General features: G+C 51.8%; 1 protein-coding gene across 1 annotated transcript; it reads right to left on the bottom strand.

Moving 5' to 3' along the window:
- Positions 1-3832: 3832 nt before the first annotated feature.
- LOC103306089 (whey acidic protein-like) lies at positions 3833-23112 on the bottom strand. The gene is made up of 8 exons (XM_065565896.1): positions 22943-23112; positions 21247-21390; positions 19908-20051; positions 14103-14252; positions 13265-13408; positions 12378-12521; positions 5392-5538; positions 3833-4259 (listed from the first exon to the last, which is right to left on the bottom strand). Exons 1-8 carry the CDS (start codon positions 23043-23045, stop codon positions 4255-4257), a joined length of 981 nt encoding a protein of 326 aa, XP_065421968.1. The 5' UTR covers positions 23046-23112; the 3' UTR covers positions 3833-4254.
- Positions 23113-23697: the final 585 nt, after the last annotated feature.

Raw genomic sequence — 23697 nt, 5'->3', positions numbered from 1 at the left:
ATTGCTGGAAAGAGTGAAATTCTCCCCTTGCTCAAGAGCCGGCTGCAGAGACAGTTTCAATGTGGAGTGGGGCAAACTCACATGGAGGGGACCTGTGAGAGACGCAACAGAAACCTGGCTCCAGACAAGATAGAAGCCAGTAAACTATTGACTTTTGGGTATGGGCCTTTGTCTGACGGTGAGGGGGGCAGGGACCCCTCTGCTCTCAGCTCACAGGCTGTTCGGGTTTGTGAATGTGAGAACTCACCCCTGCAGAGCACAGCAGGTTCATGCAAACCCAGTGAGTCTGGCCATCCCCACTCCTCAGTTCAGCGCAGCCCAGCTCTTTGTCTCAGGAGGTTTTAGGGTGTCTCCCAACCCCAGGCTCAGTATCGGCTGGGGCAGCCACCCCACTCACTTCTCCCTGCTGCAGTTTTGGGCAGGGGATCCCTCCTGGTAATTCCCTCCTCTCCCATGGTTCAGGTGGTGTTTCCTGCCCACCAATATCCCCCTGCCACTGCTGGACTACTGCTTACAGTGTATGGTGTGGTGCTGCTACTGATCACAGCAGAGTCTAATGGGATGGGGACAGCCAAGCATCAGCGAGCGCAGATGCATCTACCATGGTGTTATAGGGTGACACTGGGCCTTTAAAAGGGAGCAGGGCTGCTGCAGCTGTGACTGGTCAGCTGACCCTGAGCTTTAAAAGGGGGCACCTGGGCTTAGCAAAAGCAAGATGTGGTGAGGGTCAGGTTGTGAGAGTGAATGTAGGGCTTGTGCTTCCTGGGAGCAGGGGATCCTGGACATCTACAACTGTCTGAGTTCTCTGAGATGGGGGGAAGGTGGAAAAAAGCTGGGAACTAAAAGGGTGGGGCAAAATTGTGGGAGCTGTAGGGGGAGTTGAGGAACTACCTCTTCCTTGATTTGACCTAAGTTTGGGCAACAAGTCTGCGCAAAAAAGAGTCTGGGTGTGGTGGGGAGTCTTTAGCAAGCTGGGGGAAAGCACCTGGGGTCTCCTTTTCCAAGTGCTGGGTGGCTCAGTTTTGGGTTTTTTTGTTTCCTTTAGAAAGGAGCCAAATAACTCCTAGAGACCTCTAGGGCAATCAGATCCTTTAGCCTCTCTGGCTCTTGGTGCCTTGCTGCCTCCTGGCTCTCTCAGTGGGGCATTATTCAGGTGGCTAAAAGCAGCTCCTCAAATGGAACAACCCAAAGAGCCCTAGGCTCTCCTGTTCACTGGCCGGGATCCTTCTCAGCATCTCTATTAAAGGGCCTTTCCCACAGTAACACACCAGACTCCACTGCTGGCTGGGAGTGCTGATAATGCCCCAGGGAGATGAAAACCTCTGCTTTCGTTCGAGTGGCAGGTCTACAGGGCTCCGTCTATCATAGCAGTGCTAACCCCAGGCATTCCGTGGTCAGACCCCAAAGAATCGCCAGTGGCTTATAAATCATTAATTTAAAAAATCATTAATCCCTTTTTTTCAGTTGTCTGCCACCTGCTCCACTCCCTGTTGAGGGGATGCGGCCGCCTCCAGCTAGTGTCTGATCATCTCAGGCTCAACGTTAAATATATGCACACCGCTGGCCCTCTGTGCTCTGACAGCACCCTGCTTACCTTCTCCTACCCCAGGAGGTTCTGAGGCTGGCAATGCTTAGGGCCGTGGGGCAGGGCGGGATGGGCAGTGTAGTCAGCCCAGTGGCACGTCTGCCAGCCTCGGTGCTGCATTCAGGGGCCCTGGACAGGGACTCAGCTCATTACGCAGGCCTCTCTAGCTCGTCTCTGAGTTGGGCTCTTGCTGAACCTGTGAAAAGTTGCACCCGGGGAGGCGGTGGAGGGGGCTGAACTTGCTCACTAAATTTTCAGAGGGCACCCAAGCAATCCCAAACCAGTGCAGGCTGCTCTTCGCCTGCCCCAGCTGAAACCCTGGCTAAAGAGCGCCAAACAATAGTCTGTTGTGGATCCTGAGCTCGCTGGGGGCTGAGACACAGCATCAGGTGGAGAATTCCTGCCCAGGAGACAACAGAGCTCCCAGCAGGGAGAATTGGAATCTACTGGAGATTTTTCAGTCCCGGCGTTCCCAGCTGACAGTGTGCTGTCCGGATCCGCCTGATGCCCAAGGTGGGAGGGAGCGGTGGAAGGGGAGAGAGTCTGGGAAGAGGAGTCACCTGACCCACAAAGCTGTTGCGTGAGCCAGTGTCTTTATTTGCTACAATGGCCAATGCCCCAGCCAAGCTCCATTACACAGAGTGAGAGAGAAAAGAAATAAAGAGACTCCCCTCCCCTCCCTCAGCACCACCTAAAGAGTTCCCCTAATCCCTGAGCCCTAGGAAAGGGATTGGGAATCAGACTGCAGCCCAGCAGGAGGCCTTCCCATTCGCTCTGAGCTGCCTGCGCAGGGTCCTAGCCTACAGGCAATAATACCCTGGAGAGATAGTGTGTGTGACTGATGCTAAAGGAGGGAGGTGGAAAGTGTGAGATGGCCCCCACAAGGTGGCAGATCAGAGAACCGCCCCACCCTCAGCTCCTCCAAAATGTCTGGCACCTCTCCCCATGCCCATTAGGGAGCCTAGATCAGTGAGTCTCTGAGCTGGCCTTGTGCAGGATGACTTCTGAGGGCTGGCCCGTGGACCCCCCGCAAGGCCGAGCTCCTTGAGTTGGTGTCATGGCTGCTCCTGGGGACACCCTTAGCCCATCCGTGAAGCAGGAAGTTACGCTAGAGAAAGGGAAATTGATCTGAGGGGCCAAATGGAAATCCTGCTTTGTACAAACCCAGCCCCTGGTACAGCCCCAACCAACGCCCCCCAGGCTGGTTCAGCAGCTGCCACAGCCTCATCCCAACCTGGGATACAGGATGGGAGATTTCTACCTGCCAAATCCCCAAAGCCAAAGAGGGGGTGCAGCACCCCGAAAGCCGAGTGACCCTGGGGTGGAGGGAAAGATGGCACTGTAACCGCTGTAAGAGGAGAGAACAGCCTGCGCTGGGGGTGGCACTAAATCCAGAGGGAACGGCTCAAACGTACAGCTATGTTCTAGTGTTTCCCCCAGGCAGCCCCTTCGGACCGTGGCTGACTGTGGGGTAGGTGTCGGGCTATAAACAGGGCCACAGCTGTATAACTATATCAGTTTAACCAAAGTTTCCCATGTAGACAAGCTCTAAGCAGTGAGATTGTACCAGACACTAGCAGCAGCTCAGCCCAGAGGCTGAGGAGCCCCCCAAGGGAGGAAGACACCCACTGACTTCCTGGTGTGGTCAGGAGCCAGGCTGGATTTAAGGTCTCATTCAGGACTATGGCGGTGCAGGGCAGGATGGGCAGCCCTGGCAGCTAAGTGGCACATCTGCCAAACCCAGCCTCAGTGCATTGCTTCAAGGCCCTGGGATGGGGACTCAGTTCATTAGCGAAGTGGCTTCTAGCCCACCCTGTGAGGGGCAGCTCCCCATGCCCTGTGTTGGAAAGACGCTCGGGGAGGGGGGGGCGGCGTGACGCTGCTGTCACTCAGAGCCTCTCTGCCTTGTTTTAAAGGTCCCAAAGGGTTTCTTAGAAAGAGACGGCTCAACATCCCAAACCAACAGCGGCTGCTCCCTGGGGAAAGAGCCTGGACCAGTACTAGGGTCCTGGCTCCGAGCTCACTGGAGGGGGAAGAGGGGCCTGAGAAACGGCATCAGGGGTAGAATCGCCCTCACACACACAGACAGGAAACATCTGAGCCTCCATCAAGAAACCAGGGGGAGAAGAGCTTAGGCCAGGTCCGGATGTGCCTGACCAATGAGACAGGAGGGGCAGAGGCGGTGAGGGGAGGAACCTGCAGGTGGAGGAGGAGATGGAGTGACCAGAATCACAGGTTACAAACTGCTATGTGAACAACAAGCTTCTTTATTTGTTACAGTGCACGAGGTGCCAGGGACACCAAATTATACAGAGTCAGGACAAGAAGAAAGAGACCCCCAGCTCTGCTCAAAGCCTCCCCTTGACTGCAGGGAAAGAGCCGCTGCATGGGGACTGTGAATCACGCTCCTCAGGTCCCTCACGGGATGAGGCCTCAGCCCCGTCCTCTCTGTGCTAGGCGGGCAGGATCTGAAATTCCATGGCAGCCCCACGATAGGTGACAACAATGTGGCATAGTTGGTGCTAAAGACGAGATGGATTAAGAGTACAGGTGCTTTGCAGGCATTGTGCAAGCTGATATCCTAGGGCTGGTCTGTGGGACCCCTGCAAGGCCAGGCACATCAGCTGGTGTCTTGGCTCCTCCTGGGAACGCCCTTGGGACGCAGGAAGTTATGCTGGAGAAAGGGAAAATGATCAGCGGGTTCAATAGGAAATCGTGGGCTGTGCAAACCCAGCCTCTGGTTCAGCCCGAGCTCCCATGAACACAACCCAGTTTGGTCCAGCCCAGCCCTGCAGCTGCCATGGCCTTGTTCCAGCCTGGGATACGGAGGGGTGGGGGGTGGGGGGGAGATTTCCACCTGCCAAATCAGTGGACCCAAGAAGGAGCACAGTATCCCCAAAGCCTAGTTACCCTATGGATGGGGGGGGGGATCAAACTTCCTGCCCTTTGGATGGCACTGAATCCCGAGCTAACTTGCTTGGCAGAGGAAGCTCTCCATGTTAGTATCTCCCCATGCAGACCCTTCTGACCCTGTTCCTATCTCCACGGAGCAGGGGTGAGAGAGCATTAATCCCCCATTCCCTGCCCAAGGGAGCGTCCTGCTATCATCTCCCTGCCTCTTCCACTTGTAGTCAACAGGAATTGGGTAGTATTCCTTTAAATTGTTTGCAAGCCCTTTAGTCGCGTGTATGTCTGAGAAGCCCCGAGAACCCTGCCAGAGCTGCCGTGGGTGTATGTAGCTAGGCCTGGCACACTGGATGTCATTAGCAAACATAGTTATTGGTCCTCATTGTGCCCATGTTGTGCATTCATTGTGTGACTCTTCTGTAAAGAGCAAAACACACAACATCATTGTCCTCTCTAGATCCTGGATGAGGCTTGTGGGTGGGGCAAGGGGAGGTGTTATCTAAAGAGAGCCTGGGCATTGGACCACAAACCCAATCAATAATGTCGCCTTCCCCTTTTCTGGCCCCAGACACACCATCCCATAGTTTTTCCAGTGCAGCTTCTCAAACTGAATCCCTCCAGATCCCCTCTGCCTGTTGCCCAGGTGGACCCAATTTTTGTTGTCTTGTGACACCACAAAGTCATATTCATACAAAGGCGTGTAGGAAGGTGCCAAGTACCCAGCCTGTTCCCTAGTCAGCCAGAATGGTGAGGCCTCCGGAGGTAGCTCTGATCAGAGCTGATCTCGGCTGGAAGCCATGGGTTGAAATGCCCTTTTCCATAGGCGCCCTGCCGCCCAGCTGGAGCAGGAAGTGATCTCAGTCCAGAGCCCAAAGAGAGGAACAGGCTGGTATCTTTACCATGTCCCTTAGGATAAACACAGGCCCTCCCGCAGAAAGTCTCACAGCACTTCTTGAATCTTGGACACTGGCGGTCAGAGTGGCAGCGATTTGGGGGATTGTACATAGCGCACTTAAAGATGATGTCTGGACAGGTTTCAGGTTTCCCTGTAAGAGAAGATCACCACATAAAGAAATCTAGCAAAGCATAATGTCAGTTCTAAGCTACTTGGGACAGGGACAATGAAATCTGTGCAGCACCCAGCACAAAGGGTCCCCCAAAATACCTATTGAAATAATAATAATTCAGAGGCCACGTGGTTATTGCAGGCTGCAGTGTGTGTTATGCTGCAAGTAGCGGGTGAGGGGGGCATAGCTGCAGTAGTTGTGCCTCAGCTATCTGTAGTTGTATTTGCCTCTGCATTCTCCACAGGCTTGTTAACACCTTGTGCAGGTGAAACAGACAAGTTGTCCATTGAAGAGAAATGCAGTATAACCTGTGAACACCCCCTGCTTCCACTCTGCTGTCTAGGTGCATTTCCCAGGCGCATGCCCTGGGGCCAAACCTCCCAGATCCAGCTGCTGGGGCATTTCCTTTCTAAACCCAACATGATTGCCACCTTGAAGGGGTTAAATACTGTCACAAATACCTTTCAGTTTGATTGACAGGTCATGCTCCACCCTGTGGGAAGCACAAAGTCAAGGAGGTGACTAAAGGGAGTAGCCCTTTCATGGGCTGGAAGTGATCTCAGTCCAGAGCCCAAAGAAAGGATCCTTTGGGCCTCTCTGGCTGCTGCCATGGAGGGACAATAAGAACTGGGACCCACCCTACAACCAGCTGAGCTACCTATGCCCATCAGTGCTCTCTGTCCTCTGTGAGTCTGGTGCCCTGGGCTGCTGGCTGGGGCAGGAGCTGTCAGCACTTACCTGTTACTACTACAGGGAAAGTTCAGAATCCTAGAGACAGACAGTCCCTGTAAGGTCCCGTCTAACCCAGACCCCCGGGCAGGGCAGGATTGTTCCTTACTCTACATTGACCAGAGATGTGTCCAGACTTGCTTAATTGTCCCAAGCAATAGGGCTCCCCAGCAGTGGCCCTAGCCATTTTTCTGGCCAGAGCAGAAAATGCTTTCAGCACTTTCTGTCCCCCAGCTCACACAACAAGTCCCTCCCCCCCAGCCGATCAGCAGAGTCAAAAAAATAGCGGAATGGCACTTAGGTACGGCACCTATGATGACCGTCCTGTTTTCCCTCCCTTAGGACTGGCCCTGGGGCTTCCCACCTCTCCTTGGGAGACTCATCACAGCCTGATACATCCCACAGCCAGGAAGATTCTTCTAAAGTTCACCTGAAATCTTCCTGATCTTCATCTCACCCCATTAGCCGCCCCCCATCCCATGTGACACCCTAACCGTGTCCTCTCCTCCCTTGGGGCCCACACCCCGTGAGTATCTGCAGAGAGGTCCCATCCTCACTGAGTGATCTCCCAGCCACGCTCTATGGATTTTGCACTTTCCACCTCTTCCCCCTCAGCCAACCCTCGATCCTGTCAGTCATTTTTCCCTGAATCTGAACTCCTCCAGTTCGTCACTAAGTACGGTGACCATATTTCCCAAAGGGGAAAACAGGACACCGTGCAGGGCTAACCTGAGATGCCAGCCCCCGTCGCATGCAGGCCTGGCCCAAGCCCTGCAGGCTTGGGCTGAGAGCCGGAGGCCCACCACCCAGAGCCTGGCATCGCTGTCTCCCCCCACCCGCCACGAATGTTCCTCCACACACTCCCAGGGACACACGCCTGACTTTTTTGGCAAAACTGGGCATTTATCCTGTTTGCTCTTGCCAACTGATCATCAGCTGGCAAGAGCAAACTGGACAAATGCCAAGTTTTGCCAAAAAAGTCGGGACGTCCAGGCTTAAAAAAGGGACTGTCCCATCCAAAATAGGACGTATGGTCACCCTATCACTAAGAGGGGACGTCATACCAGACACTGGCGGCAGCTCGTCCCAGAGAGTTTGCCGTTATCTGAGAAGCTTCTGCCCAAATGCTCTGTGAACTCTGGGGTCCAGTGACTGAAAACCCAACACCTGGAGATCAGGGCTGAGGTCCCCAGATACATTTAGCTGCAGCCTCCTATCATCAGATTAAAGGTGACGCAGTTACACTGAGACCAGTACCTCTCTGAAGCAGGACGCAAGCTCTCCCACAGCTAGTTTCACAGCATTTCTTGGGCCCTGGACATTGGTGGTCAGAATTACAATGGTTGGGAGGATTTATCATACGACACCGGACAGTAACCACTGGGCAAGTCCCAGATTTCACTGCAAGAGAGGAAGATGGCAGGATAAACAACCTTCTATGACAGGATAATAGCCAGGCCCCAGGCACTGATCTCTGCCTGCTGAGTGCTCAGCTCTGCTTCCCTTGTATCTCTCACCCTGCCAAGACCTAAAAGGATGGACACACGCAAATGATTCCTGCAGGACAGCTGCAGTTCTGTGGGATTCATCCCCTTAATGCCAGTGCCTCTCTCTGTAACCCCAGTGCCATCACTCCTCATTGCAAATAACTTTCAACAAGGAGCAGGGATGCCACGTTTGTGACAGGCAGGTACCACTGGGACTAAAATGAGTGGCGCCTGTCAAAGTGAGGGAGATGGGAGAGGCCTGCTTGGGTCACACAGCACACTCCTGCCCTCCCTGCCCCCACTGGGCTAGGACAGGGAGTGATGAGCTCACTGCAAAGCAAGGTGGTAGGTTTGGAAATACTGGCCCTGCGGGGTTCCATGGTTGGGCGGGAGGCAAGCCTTTGTACACGTGGACATGCAGCACTTTGTAGTGCTGGAGCACTCAGGATCCTAATCACACACCCATTAGGAGGAACTACCCTGAGACAGGTATTCTCGATCACTGGGCAGGTCCAGGTTTCACTGCATCAGACTAAGCCCCTGGCACGAACATCTCTGCCTACTAAAGGCTGAAATACTGTCCCTGGCTCAGCAGGGACAGGGTGAGAGCTCCCTGGGGAACCAAGACCCACAGACTATAAACAATGAGGCAGGTACCTTTTTGAGTTAGAACACAGCCCAATCCACAGCCGGTGTCACAGCACTTCTCTTCCCCAACACACTGGCTGTCTGATTGACAACGATTAGGGGGATTGAACCTCTGGCACCAAACAGTGATCACTGGGCAGGTTCCAGGTTTCAGTGCAAGAAAGACGTGCACGGTATAAACACCACCTTGTAATGCCGGGCAGCATGCTGAGCTCCAGTGAGAGGCACCTGCTATCAGGCAGAGTGCAGACTGTGGTAGGACCAGTCTGGCCTCTGTGAAATTCTGCTGTCGGTTGAAAGGCCTCTGCTGAATTATCCTGGGCCTAATCCTCCCCTGCCAGGAGGAGGAGCCCAGCACCTCATGTGTCATCCACAGCTCTGCAAGGCAGGTGTAAAATGCTGCCATGTCAGCATGGACAGAAGAGGCACAGGACTACAAATGGGGCATGGCAGGGGGAATCGGGCCCCCTTTGCTGAGGCGTGAGTGACTGAAGCCTCATCATCTGGAAATGAGAATTAGGGAGGGAAAGGACCCAGGCAGGTCTCTAGCCAATCCTCTGGACACTGTAATTCCAGACCCCTGCTACCCAGCTGTGGTGTTTAATTACACATTTAATTCCCAGCCTGGAGGGGGCTCGGCTGCTGTTTCTCATGAGAATGGCCTGTGCTGCTCTGGCTGCAACTCCTCAGAGCCTGCAGGGCCTGACCACTCAAAATGGGAGTTTGCTGCGTTGCTCAGGAAAGGTGGGGCCAGCGCCTTAGCTGGGGCAAACCAGTGTCGCTCTGTCAACTTCATTTTACATCAGGGTGGGGATTTGACTGAAGCTACACGGAAATGCATTGGGGTGGTAGCTGTGATCCTTTCCACAACGAAACCCCTCAGTGGCCGAGCAGGCTCAGACCGAACCAATCTAATGAAATTCACAGGGAGAAACTGCAACTTTGGCACCTACTGCAGCGACCCTCACTCCGTGGTCTCTGTGCCTTCTCAGGCTCAGTATCTGAACGGTATAAAATCCCGAACAGAGCCTGCTAGTGAGCTGGCCTTTCCCTGGTGCAGGAGCAGTTGTGATCCCAGAATGTCAGGTGCTGAGTGTCAGTATAGAGAGCAGTCCTGTTAGTGCTGTCTGGGGAGGGGACCACTCACTACAGCCTGAAGAGCCCCCTGCTCTCTGCCCTCCCATGGGACTGGAGCCTGCTGCCCCTTGGGTAGAGCTGGCAGAAGCTGTTCTGAGCACTTACCTCCGGGGATTTGTTGCACAGGTAAGATTGTGCCAGACCAAGACGGCAGCACCATCCAGAGGGTGAGGAGCCCCATGAAGAAGAAGGCACCCAGTGACTTCATGGTGTTGTCTCAAGAGGCAGGTCTGAATGCCCAGAGCTGTGTCAGGCTGGTATTTAACATCTCACTCCTGGGGAAAGGGGAGGGGGGAGCAGAGAACAAGGTGCCTGGTGCCAATATTTGTCCCCTTGTCTTGTGCCATTTCACAATCAGGTTCTTGTTTCTTCATGGAGCTCTTTGCACAAGAAAAACATGAGATTGACCCATTGCTCGGAAGAGTGAAATTCTCCCCTTGCTCAAGAGCAAGCTACATACACAGTTTCAATGTAGAGTTGGGGGCAAACTCAAGTGGAGATGACAACAGAAACCTTGCTCCAAAGAGGATAGAAGCCAGTAAACTATTGACTTCTGGGCAGGGGCGTTGTCTGATGGAGTGAGTTGCTGGTACCCTTTTGCTCTCAGCTCCATCTACCGCCCCCACCACCCTGCTGTTAAGTCTCTTTGAGGTCCCACCTGGAGTGGGGGTGTGCTTCCCTCAGTTCCAAACCCTGGGGAAAGAGCCTGGCGCAATGCTTTGATTCCGGCTCTGAATGCATTGGCAGAGGCTGTGGGGGTGGAAGTCAGGGTGGATGTGATTGTGCAGGCTGTGGAATCACAAACAACAAAGATAAGATATGAAAGAAATTCTTTATTTGTATCATGTCCAAGTGGTACTAATTAAACCTCATTGGCAACAAGTTCTGGCAGCAGGACTGGAAGAGATGGCCCCGCCCTCAGCCAATGAGATCCACACCCAGGAAAGTCTGTTTCTTTTCAGGAACATTTACAATAGCATCATGGATACAAAATCTCAAGGTCATCACAGAACTGTGCTCACCCTGGTCTCTCTATGGTGCCTAGGCAGGGTCTGAACCTGCAAAGGAATTTCCCCAGGGAGGTAACAAGTGACAGTACAAGAAATATGTGGAAAGTGCCTAAATATACCCTCCCCATGGCTGGTGTTAATGGCCTGGAGCTAGAGTTGTTTGGAAGAAGCTGCGAGCGTTCAGACAGTATTAGATTACAAAAAACTTTTGTACATGAACATTCTTGACAAAAAAAGGGAAAAGTTCTGTTGTAATTTTGGTGGTGGGGTTGGATTACTTGGAATTCCCTTTTCTTTTCCCTCTCAACCTGTTCTCACAGATAGAGTTGGATGATAAAGATGCAGATTTGATATAGGATGCTCCTTGTAAAGATAAGTGGACTGTCATACCGGGGTGCTGGAACGCTTTTTATAGTGGGGGTGCTGAGAGCCATTGAATCAAACTGTAAACCCCATAGATAATGGAATCCACTTCAAACCAGGGGCTGCAGCAGCACCCTAGTTCCAGCACCTGTGTGTCATGCTGCTTCGTAAACTTTTCTGCAAGACTGGACCAATAGAGCAACTGTATATCATCTTCATGCTGGACTGCAGGGTGAACGGTAAGAAACTTCGCTAAAAATCCCCTCTTGTCGGAATTGCATCATTGCTTTTATCACCTTCTCATTTAAGTGACGGGAGTCTCTGTTCTTCTGTGTTGACTCAAATACCTAGAGTCGGCATTCTTTCCAATGTTTTATAGAGAGAGGTGAGCTGGAGTTATGTGGAGTGATTTCCTGCTTTGGACCGGGGGAAATTCAGTGAGGTTAGGCTGCAGGGAACTGGTGTCAGTGCTGTTCCTGGGGATGCCTTGATCTATTGTGAAGCAAGTTATGCTGGAGGGGAAAAAAAGCAAAGCAGTCAGAAGGCTTAAGGGGAAAATCCTGTTCTATCTCAGAAGGGAAGCTGGGTGCTGGGAGCCAGGACTCCTGGGTCCTATTCCAAAATCTTGGCCATTTCCCACATGGCTCCAGCACTTTTCATCTCATGGCATGACACCAAACCTGTGTTTTCTTTCACTTGTTTCCTGCCACAATTCTGCAACTCATTCGCGGTTTCACCTGCACCGCCGGATATGGCCCTTGGACTGATCTCTCTGCTGGGGCCTGCATGAAGGGGGATGTTTCAGGCCCAGCACCAGTGTAGCGAGTGTTGGGGAAGCTGGGAAGATGCCAAGTACCCAGGTCCTTCCCTGGTAAAGCAGCATATTGTGACTTCAGCTGTGGTTAGTGCAGTGATTTGTGCCTGCAGCTCAGGGCTGTACACCCCTCCCCAGTGGGCAGCCCCCGGGCTCAGCTGGAGCAGGGCGGGAGCTCACTGCAGAGGCTGGGTACTTATGATGTAAACGTGAGTGGAGGTGGGTATCTTTCTGTGGCTAATCACAGTCCAGCCCACAGTCAGTGACACAGCACTTCTCATTTTCTGGACACTGACGGTCATGTACACACTGCATTAGGAGGATACCATGAGAGACACCTTATATTGACTGCTGGACAGATGCCAGGTTTCTCTGTAACACAGGAAGATCATAGTGTAAGCTACCCTCTGCATTGGAAGCTGGGATAATAAGTGCAGGTGGGTGGTGGCACCTAGTGGTAACTAGAGTTCTCCCTTATCTGAGAAGCTTCTGCCCAAATGCTCTGTGAACTCTGGGGTCCAGTGACTGAAAACCCAACACCTGGAGATCTGGGCTGAGGTCCCCAGATACATTTAGCTGCAGCCTCCTATCATCAGATTAAAGGTGACCCATTTACACTGAGACCAGTACCTCTCTGAAGCAGGACGCAAGCTCTCCCACAGCCAGTTTCACAGCATTTCTTTGGCCCTGGACATTGGTGGTCATAATTACAACGGTTGGGAGGATTTATCATAAGACACCGGACAGTAACCACTGGGCAAGTCCCAGATTTCACTGCAAGAGAGGAAGATGGCAGGATAAACAAACTTCTATAACCGGATAGTAGCCAGGCCCCAGGCACTGATCTCTGCCTGCTGAGTGCTCAGCTCTGCTTCCCTTGTATCTCTCACCCTGCCAAGACCTAAAAGGATGGACACACGCAAATGATTCCTGCAGGACAGCTGCAGTTCTGTGGGATTCATCCCCTTAATGCCAGTGCCTCTCTCTGTAACCCCAGTGCCATCACTCCTCATTGCAAATACCTTTCAACAAGGAGCAGGGATGCCACGTTTGTGACAGGCAGGTACCACTGGGACTAAAATGAGTGGCGCCTGTCAAAGTGAAGGAGATGGGAGAGGCCTGCTTGGGTCACACAGCACACTCCTGCCCTCCTTGCCCCCTCTGGGTTAGGATAGGGAGTGATGAGCTCACTGCAAAGCAAGGTGGTAGGTTTGGAAATACTGGCCCTGCGGGGTTCCATGGTTGGGCGGGAGGCAAGCCTTTGTACACGTGGACATGCAGCACTTTGTAGTGCTGGAGCACTCAGGATCCTAATCACACACCCATTAGGAGGAACTACCCTGAGACAGGTATTCTCGATCACTGGGCAGGTCCAGGTTTCACTGCATCAGACTAAGCCCCTGGCACGAACATCTCTGCCTACTAAAGGCTGAAATACTGTCCCTGGCTCAGCAGGGACAGGGTGAGAGCTCCCTGGGGAACCAAGACCCACAGACTATAAACAATGAGGCAGGTACCTTTTTGAGTTAGAACACAGCCCAATCCACAGCCGGTGTCACAGCACTTCTCTTCCCCAACACACTGGCTGTCTGATTGACAACGATTAGGGGGATTGAGCATCTTGCACTTGAAGGGAACCACTGGGCAGGTCCCAGATTTCTCTGCAAGAAAGACGTGCACGGTATAAACACCACCTTGTAATGCCAGGGAGCATGCTGAGCTGCAGTGAGAGGTACCTGCTATCAGGCAGAGGAATGCCACATTTGTGTGGAATGAAGGTAACATTGAGACTAAAAATAACTGGCATCCCTTGAAGTGAGGGATACATGAAAGGCCTACTTGAACAAGTTCCCCCACCCCACCCCACCCCACCGATGGGCTGGAACAGGGAATGATCTTACCACAAAGCATGGTAGAAGCAGGGCCGTCCTTACCCATACGCAAAGTACGCAGCTGCGTAGGGCACCAGGAAATTTCTGCATAGCTGCGTGCTGCTCCAACCCATGCTCCGGCTCTTCCCAAGGACCCCCGCCCCTGCTCTGCCCCGCCCCTTCCCCACCCCAGCCCCGCTTCTTCCCACTCTGCCCCCCATTCCCCTGAGCTCTGCAGCAACCTGGCCCCAGCCACGCCGCCGGTGAGTGCTGGGGGGTGGTTCCTCCCCGCCCCCCAAGCCAGCCTCAACCCTCACTGGTGCAGAGGCCTGGGGCCCGCTCCTCGCCCCCACCCCCACAGAGGCCTGGGGCCAGCCCCCCCACAGAAGCCTGCCCCCCCCCCACGGGGGGGCTGCGTAGGGCCCCAGAATAGCTAGGGACGGCCCTGGGTAGAAGGATTAGAAATACTGGCCCAGTGTGGTACCTTGGTTGGGCTGAAGGCACTCCTTCCCACAGAAGGACATGCAGCACTTCATGGGGCCGGTGCAGTCATGGTCTTCCTTACACTTATCAGGAGGGTTTATCATGCGACACGTACTCACGATCAATGGACAGGTCCCAGGTTTCGCTGTAACTAACAAACAAATCCTGTGTTACAAGTAGGGCTGTCGATTAATCGCAGTTAACTCACTCAATTAACTCAAAAAATTAACTGTGATTAAAAAAATTAATCGCGATTAATTGCACTGTTAAACAATAGAATACCAATTGAAATTTATTAAATATTTTGGATGTTTTCCTACATTTTCAAATATATTGATTTCTATTACAACACAGAATACAAAGTGTACAGTTCTCACTTTATATTATTTTTTATTACAAATATTTGCACTTTAAAAACGATAAACAAAAAAAATAGTATTTTTAATTCACCTCATACAAGTACTGTAGTGCAATCTCTTTATTGTGAAAGTGTAACTTACAAATGTAGATTTTTTTGTTACATAACTGCACTCAAAAACAAAACAATGTAAAACTTTAGAGCCTACAAATCCACTCTGTCCTACTTCTTTTTCAGTCAATTGCTAAGACAAATAAGTTTGTTTACAGTTACAGGAGATACCTCTGCCTGTATCTTATTTACAATGTCACCTGAAAATGAGAACAGGCATTCACATGGCACTTTTGTAGCCAAAGTTGCAAGGTATTTACATGTCAGATATGCTAAACATCTGTATGCCCCTTCATGCTTCAACCACCATTCCAGAGGACATGCTTCCATGCTGATGATGCTCATTAAAAAAATAATGCATTAATTAAATTTGTGACTGAACTCCCTGGGGGGAGAATTGTATGTCTCCTGTTCTGTTTTACCCACATTCTGCCATACATTTCATGTCATAGCAGTCTCGGATGATGTTTTAAGAACACTTTCACAGCAGATTTGATAAAATGCAAAGAAGGTACCAATGTGAGATTTCTAAGGATAGATACAGCACTCGACCCAAGGTTTAAGTATCTGAAGTGCCTTCCAAAATCTGAGAGGGACGAGGTGTGGAGCGTGCTTTCAGAAGTCTTAAAAGAGCAACACTCCAATGCGGAAACTACAGAACATGAACCACCAAAAACGAAAATCAACCTTCCGCTTGTGGCATCTGACTCAGATGATGAAAATGAACATGCATCGGTCTGCTCTGCTTTGGATCGTTATCAAGCAGAACCCGTCATCAGCAATGATGCATATATTCTGGAATGGTGGTTCAAGCATGAAAGGTCATGAATCTTTAGCACATCTGGCACATAAATATCTTATGATGCCGGCTACAATAGTGCCATGCGAATGCCTGTTCTCACTTTCAGGTGACATTGTAAAGAAGACATGGGCAGCATTATTTCCTGCAAATTGTAACCAAACTTGTTTGTCTGAGCGATTGGTTGAAGTAGGACTGAGTGGACTTGTAGGTTCTAAAGTCTTACATTGTTTTATTTTTGAATGCAGTTATTTTTTGTAAATAATTCTACATTTGTAAGTTCAACTTTCATTATAAAGAGATTACACTACAGTACTTGTATTAGGGTAATTGAAAAATACTATTTCTTTTGTTTTTTATAGTGCAAATATTTGTATTAAAAATAAATATAAAGTGAGCACTGTACACTTTGTATTCTGTGTTGTAATTGAAATTAATATATTTGAAAATGTAGAAAGCATCCAAAAATATTTAAATAAAAGGTATTCTATTATTGTTCAACAGTGTGATTAATTGGACTATTAATTGCAATTAATTTTTTAAATCATGCAATTAACTTTTTTTATTGCTTGTCAGCCCTAGTTACAAGGTAACAAACTAAGCTTTCGGCACAAAGATGTGTTCTTGCTAAAGCTGAAATACTGTCCCCGGCTCAACAGGGACAGGGTGAGAGCTCCTTGGGGGGAACCCCACTTTCACTCCAGGCTATAAACAATGAGGCAGGTACCTTGCTGAGTAGAACACAGCCCAATCCACAGCCGGTGTCACAGCACTTCTCTGCCCCAGCACACTGGCTGTCTGATTGACAACGATTAGGGGGATTGAGCATCTTGCACCTGAAAGGAACCACTGGGCAGATCCCAGATTTTTCTGCAAGAAAGACGTGCACGGTATAAACACCACCTTGTAATGCCGGGCAGCATGCTGAGTTCCAGTGAGAGGCACCTGCTATCAGGCAGAGTGCAGACTGTGGTAGGACCAGTCTGGACTCTGTGAAATTCTGCTGTCGGTTGAAAGGCCTCTGCTGAATGATCCTGGGCCTAATCCTCCCCTGCCAGGCACCTCATGTGTCATTCACAGCTCTGCAAGGCAGGTGTAAAATGCTGCCATGTCAGCATGGACAAAGAAGCACAAGACTACAAATGGGGTATGGCAGGGGGAATCGGTCCCCTTTTGATGAGGGGTGAGTGACTGAAGCCTCACCATCTGGAAATGAGAATTAGGGAGGGAAAGGACCCAGGCAAGTCTCTAGCCAAATCTTCTGGACTCTGTAATCCCAGATCCCTGCTATTGCAGGAGGTCGCTTATACCAGCAGACCCCTGTTTGAGAGAGAACAGGGACACGCCCAAATAGGAAAAAGAGCTTCTGGCTGTGGTATTTGGAATGGAGTGATTCCATCAGTGCACCTATGGCCACTAGCGCAATCAGGCCACAAACTTGTAGAGACAATCACAGCAAAACTCCTTCTTAGTGCTCCAAAGAGACGGCAGCACATGTTGCTGCACCTCCAGCTCTACCAAGTAGAGATCAGATATTCTCCAAGATAACGCCTGGTGCATCAGCATCAGCAAGATGGGAGAAGGGGATCAGGACACTGAACCCATTAATCTGATGCACTGTCTCGTAGTTTCAACAGTGAAGCTGATGGAAATCAAGGAAGCTATTGACAAGGACACTCAACAGAGCGATCCTAGCAGACAAAAGCCAAGTACTGGGAGGAGCAGAACCATATATGCAAATTAAAGATGAGCTGAGTGTGCAGATGGAATCCTATTTTGTGGGCAGAGAGCTGTTGTCCTCACCCAGTTACGTGAGGCTGTCATGCCTCAGACCTGGGCATTGACAGCTGTCTTACACAAGTTCAAGAGTGTGTTGACTAGCCAGGAATGAATACACAACTCTGCTCCTTGAAAGAAGGGTGTGACAGCTGCCAGTCATGTGATAAGCAGGGGGAGAAAGAGATTCTCTTACCATATGTGCTGCACACCCAACGTAGGTGGGAACTGACTTATTTACCTTAAAAGAAAAGCAATGCTTGATTGCTGTGGACTATTGTTCAAATTGTTCGGAGGCCAATGCCCTGCCTGATACAAGAAACAAGTCAGTGATTGGCAAATTGGCAGCCCACCTTGTGAGGTATGGCATTCTGGACACTGTATTCACTGAAAACGAACCTCCAGTTGCCTTGGAAAAGTTTAAGGAATTTGCATGCAAATTAGGAATTTGACTCCCCGGCATTTCCACAGACTAATGATGAGGTGGAGTCAGATGTGAAAACAGCTAAGGCCTGGTCTACACTAACCCCCCAATTCGAACTAAGGTACGCAACTAACGTAGCTGAAGTCGACGTACCTTAGTTCAAACTTACCGTGGTCCAGATGCGGCAGGCAGGCTCCCCCGTCGACTCCGCGTACTCCTCGCGCCGAGCAGGATTACCGAAATCGACGGGGAGCACTTCTGGGTTCGATTTATCGTGTCCAGACAAGACGCGATAAATCGAACCCAGAAGTTTGATTGCCTGCCGCCGAACCAGCGCGTAAGTATAGACAAGCCCTAAGAGACTGTTACACAAGGCAGTTTCTTGCAGTTCGGTCGCTTTGTTGGCATTTTTGGCATGCAGGCATACCCCATCAAAGGGGGTGCTAAAACAGTACCAGTGCAGCCACTGACCAAAACCCTGCTACCAATGAGGGGAGACCTGTTGCAGCCAGAAGGATGGGAACATGCCAAGAGAAAAGGCCAACAATTGGAGAAAGCAGGTAACAGAGTACGACAGGTCAGCCAAGGACCTACCGGCTCTGATGACAGATACTCCTGTGGAGGATCCAGCCATTAGAGAGACACCAGAAGGAGTGGACTAAAGGATCTGTGCGGGGTGTAGTGATATCCAGGTTGTATGACTGGACTGCACAAGAGGGAGAGGTGATCTGAAGGAACCAGAGGCTCTTACGAGCTAGCAGATAGAACACCTAGAGAGGGCCTACAGGGATACAGAGCTCATCAGAGAATGAAAAGACAGAACCACCCGGAGGCCAACGCCACAGGGAGGGAGGAGACTTCACAGAGACATATTTTGCTAGACTTGGAGACAGGTGATAGGGAGACAGAGATGGGTCACCCCCGGTGTGGTCACCAGCTGGGGAGTCCAAACTATCTCAAAGACTACATAGCCACCTGAGTCTATGGCAAAGATAAGACTCTAACTTGGCTATATGCTAGCAACCGCTGGCTGAAGGGACATAGGGTGGGGGTCTGGGTGTCAATTATTTGTTTTTAATGTATATATTAAAATGTTTGTAAACTAGGGAAGATGTATCCGGATCAGTGGCACTGGAATCAGAGAGCCCATGTTCTCTGCGGAGACTGTCATTGAGGTGACAGGGAAATTGGGAATGTGAGGAGTTGGGCTGGAAGCAACACAGCCACATGGACAGAGCAGTTCACAGGGTTGAATAAAGTTCCACTGGTTCAACTTCACCTGAATTCAGCTTCACTTTTTGCTAGTGAAACACACATGATGAACAACCATTTACTCCGGGACCTTTGAGTTCAACATTGCCCCAAGATGATAAATACCTTGAGATAACCTTATCCAAGACATGATGGAGTCTCTGAACTGGGCAGAAACACTGGCTTTGGTCCAGAGATTAGGATACAGACTTGAGAGATCTGGGTTTAATTCTACCCCACTCTCCCTGGCTGACCTTGGGCGAGTCACTTAAGGCTCAAAGAGAAGATACTGGATAGATGGACTGATGATCTCATCTGACATGGTAATTCCTACATCCTTTGAACAGGAAACAAGGCCAGAGGGAGGTCTGGAACATTTTGTACTTTATAAACTCCCACTTGTTTCAAGTGACTAACATACAAATAAAAACTGTGAGCAAGGGACGAAATAACACCTCCTCTCCCTAAAGACTTCCAGCCAAGCTCTCCTGAGAGAGAAGACCCTGCTAGACATCAAGAGGACAGATGGGGAGACATGGGAAGGAAAAGTTGTGAGACTTTGAAGAAACAGCCCGATAGAAAGGAAAATGGACCAGACATAGCTTTGTTCTGATCAAGAGCATCAAGAAAATTGGTGTCCTTCTACACCTCCCTGTTTGTGCAATAAGAGGGACCAGTGACTTGATTTAGAATCCTATGAAGGTGGGCAGTGGTAGAACAAATGTTCTGATAATTAATTACTTCAGTGATCACTCAAGGTCCAAATGATGGACACAACCACTGATTCCTTCAGGAAAGCTACAGTTCTGTGGGATTCATCCCCTTAGGGCCAATGATTCTCTTTGTAACCTCAGCATTGTCATTCTTCATTTTGGATCCGAATACCTTTTGACAATAAAAGTCCAGGAATGCCACATTTGTGTGGAATGAAGGTAACATTGGGACTAAAAATGACTGGCATCCGTTGAAGTGAGGGATGCATGAGAGGCCTGTTTGGACAAGATCCCCCTCCTGATGGGCTGGAACAGGCAATGATCTTACCGCAAAGCATCATAGAAGGATTAGTAATATTGGCCCAGTGTGGTACCTTGGTTGGGCTGAAGGCACTCCTTCCCACAGACGGACATGCAGCACTTCATGGGGCCAGCGCAGTCAATGTCTTCCTTACACTTATCAGGAGGATTTAACATGCGACATGTACTCGCAATCAATGGACAGGTCCCAGGTTTCGCTGTAATTAACAAACAAATCCTGTGTTACAAGGCATAGGCGTGCACAGCCCATTTCATTAGGGTGTGCACCCAGGGAACCCTGCCCTAGCCCCGCCCTCACCCTGCCCCCATCCACTCCCTCCTACTTACCGCCCCCTGACTTCCCCACTCAGAACCCCCAACCCCCCTGCTCCTTGATCCCTTACTACCCCCTCCTGGGACCCCTGCCTCTAACTGCCCTCCAGGACCCCACTCCCTATCTAAGCCTCCCTGCTCCTTGTCCTCTGACTGCCCCCCTAGGATCTTACCCCCTACCTGTCCCCTGACTGCCCCGACCCTTATCCACACCCCCACCCCCAGACAGACCCCCGAGACTCCCACGCCTATCCAACCACTCCCCGCCCCCTGACAGGACCCCCAGAACTCCCGACCCATACAACCCCCCCCTGCTCCCTGCCTCCCCCAACCCCTCTCCACACCCCTGCCTCCTGACAGCCCCCCCCAGAACTCCTGACACATCCAACCCCCCCGAGCTCCTTGTCCCCTGATCACCCTCTCCAGAGACCCCACCCCCACCCTAACTGCCTCCCCAGGACCCTCCTTGCTCCCTGTCCCTGACTGCCCTGACCCCATCAACCCCCCCACCCCCTGACAGACCCCAGAACTCCCATGCCCCATCTAACCCCCCTGCTCCCTGACTGCCCCCTCCAGAGACCCCCCCCACCTCTAACCACCCCCCAGGATCCCACCTCCTATCCAACCCACCCTGCTCCCTGTCCCCTGATTGCCCCCACCCCTTATCCAACCCCCCTGGCCCCGGACCCCTTACCATGAGATGAGGCTCCTAGCCTTCCCACGGAGCCAAACACTGCCCTGCGGGAGCACACAGCCCCGGCCCCCAGAGCGCTGTGCGCGGGGCGACATGGCTCCAGGGGATGGGGGAAGGCGGGAGAGGGGCCGGCGGCTTGCTGCACTCATCCAGGCACTCTGGCCCGGGAGCGCAGACCCCGCGGCTTGCCGTGCCAGGAGAGGGGGGCCATTTGCCCACCCCTGCATTAGGGTGTGCCTGGGCACACCCCGTGCGCACCCCTATGTTACAAGGTAAGATCTGTTCTTGCTAAAGCTGAAATACTGTCCCCGACTTAGCAGGGACAGGGTGAGAGCTCCTTGGGGAACCCCCCTTTCACCTCAGGCTATAAACAATGAGGCAGGTACCTTTTTGTGTTAGAACACAGCCCAATCCACAGCCGGTGTCACAGCACTTCTCTGCCCCAGCACACTGGCTGTCTGATTGACAATGATTAGGGGGATTGAGCATCTTGCACCTCATAGAAATCAATGGGCAGGTCCCAAGTTTCACTGCAAGAAAGACGTGCATGTTATAAACACCACCTTGTAATGCCGGGCAGCATGCTGAGCTCCAGTGAAAGGCACCTGCTATCAGGCAGAGTGCAGACTGTGGTGGGACCAGTCTGGCCTCTGTGAAATTCTGCTGTCTGTTGAAAGTCCTCTGCTGAATTATCCTGGGCCTAATCCTCCCCTGCATGGCCAGCTCCAGGCACCAGCTGAGCAAGCTGGTGCTTGGGGCGGCAGATTGTTGGAGGCGGCATTCTGCCCAATCCTAGGGCAGCACGGCCGCTTTTTTTGGGGGGGGGTTTGGGGGGGGGGGGTTTGTTCCGCTCCGGCCGCCATGTAGCGGGTGGCGGCGTGGAGAACCAGAGGGCCCTGCGGGGCAGTCCTCTTCCTTCCCTCCCTGCTGACCAGAGCGGAGCCCTCACGGCAGGCGGCAGGAGGCGGCGCAGCAGGAGGGGCCGCGTGGCAGCGCCCCTGCTGTAGCCCTGGCCGCCCCCTTCTCTCTCTCTCCTGCCCGCTCCCTCCCCCCCCACCCCGCAGCCGGTCCCCCTGCACCCATGCTCCAGCCGCGCCGCAGGTTTTTTTTTTTGCTTTGCCGTTCTGGCCGCCCCGTTTTTATTTTTGCTTGGGGCGGCCAAAAAGCCAGAGCCGGCCCTGCTCCCCTGCCAGGCACCTCATGTGTCATCCACAGCTCTGCAAGGCAGGTGTAAAATGCTGCCATGTCAGCATGGACAGAAGAGGCACAGGAGTACAAAAGGGGCATGGCAGGGGGAATCAGGCCCCCTGCTGCTGAGGCGTGAGTGACTGAAGCCTCATCATCTGGAAATGAGAATTAGGGAGGGAAAGGACCCAGGCAGGTCTCTAGCCAATCCTCTGGACACTGTAATTCCAGACCCCTGCTACCCAGCTGTGGTGTTTAATTACACATTTAATTCCCAGCCTGGAGGGGGCTCGGCTGCTGTTTCTCATGAGAATGGCCTGTGCTGCTCTGGCTGCAACTCCTCAGAGCCTGCAGGGCCTGACCACTCAAAATGGGAGTTTGCGGCGTTGCTCAGGAAAGGTGGGGCCAGCGCCTTAGCTGGGGCAAACCAGTGTAACTCTGTCGACTTCATTTTACATCAGGTGGGGATTTGACTGAGGCTACACGGAAATGCATTGGGGTGTCTGGCTGTGAACCTTTCCACAACGAAACCCCTCAGTGGCCGAGCAGGCTCAGACCGAACCAATCTAATGAAATTCACAGGGAGAAACTGAAACTTCCGCACCTACTGCAGCGACCCTCACTCCGTGGTCTCTGTGCCTTCTCAGGCTCAGTATCTGAACGGTATAAAATCCCGAACAGAGCCTGCTAGTGAGCTGGCCTTTCCCTGGTGCAGGAGCAGTTGTGATCCCAGAATGTCAGGTGCTGAGTGTCAGTATAGAGAGCAGCCCTGTTAGTGCTGTCTGGGGAGGGGACCACTCACTACAGCCTGAAGAGCCCCCTGCTCTCTGGCCTCCCATGGGATAGGAGCCTGCTGCCCCTTGGGTAGAGCTGGCAGAAGCTGTTCTGAGCACTTACCTCCGGGGACTTGTTGCACAGGTAAGATTGTGCCAGACCAAGACGGCAGCACCATCCAGAGGGTGAGGAGCCCCACAAGGAGGAAGATGCCCGCTGATTTCATGATGCTGTTGGGAGACAGGTGTGAATGCCCATAGCTGAGCCAGGCTGGGATTTAAGCTCTCAGATGGGTGGGGCTGGGAAGGAGAGGAGGCATTTGGGTTCCTTTCAACATCCTGACCTTCCTCCCCTTCCATTTCATGAGCCGGTGCACGTGTCTGCCTCACCCCTTCTTGGGCAAGAACAAAGTAGCTGCCTAGTTTCTGAGAGGTTTTGCCCCTGGCAGAAATAGGGAGTTCACCATATTACTCATCAGCAGCCTGGGACAATGGCCTCCACCTGTCAGCACGCCACCTCCCCTCTGCTCCCAAAGGCACACGTATTCAAGGAGTTTAAAGCAATAGGTTTAACCCAGAAATGTGCTGACAGACTTGCGACCTGGTCTATCCAGCCTGCAGAGACCACACTCTGCTCTTTTGCAAGTTGGTTCACAAACCATGTGAATTACAGATGATCAACAGCAATTCACTCTAAGACTTTTGAGTTCAGCATTCCCCCAGAGGAGCTGTGATAATTGCCTTGACATATCTTCATGCAAAACCTGATGGGAGCCACTGAATGGGCAGAAACAGTGGCTTCCCTTAGATCAGGATGTACGCTCAAGACATGGGAGACCTGGATTCAATTCTATCTTGTTCTTTCTGTCTGACCTTGGG

This window comes from Chrysemys picta, chromosome 13 (genome assembly GCF_011386835.1).
Source record: "Chrysemys picta bellii isolate R12L10 chromosome 13, ASM1138683v2, whole genome shotgun sequence".
NCBI classification, from domain to species: domain Eukaryota; kingdom Metazoa; phylum Chordata; order Testudines; family Emydidae; genus Chrysemys; species Chrysemys picta.
The sequence above is the reverse complement of the archived record's forward strand: the minus strand, read 5'-3'. Positions and strand labels throughout refer to the sequence as shown.

What these genes read in the sequence shown, in the direction of transcription:
- LOC103306089 (XM_065565896.1), bottom strand. Translation starts at nt 23,045, where the DNA reads ATGAAATCAGCGGGCATCTTCCTCCTTGTGGGGCTCCTCACCCTCTGG. An exon ending in GTGCCTTCAGCCCAACCAAG is followed by an intron (nt 13,409 to 14,102) that starts GTACCACACTGG and finishes TCTTTCTTGCAG; the next exon opens with AGAAATCTGGGACCTGCCCA. An exon ending in TTGCGTCCTGCTTCAGAGAG is followed by an intron (nt 5,539 to 12,377) that starts GTACTGGTCTCA and finishes CTTCTCTTACAG; the next exon opens with GGAAACCTGAAACCTGTCCA.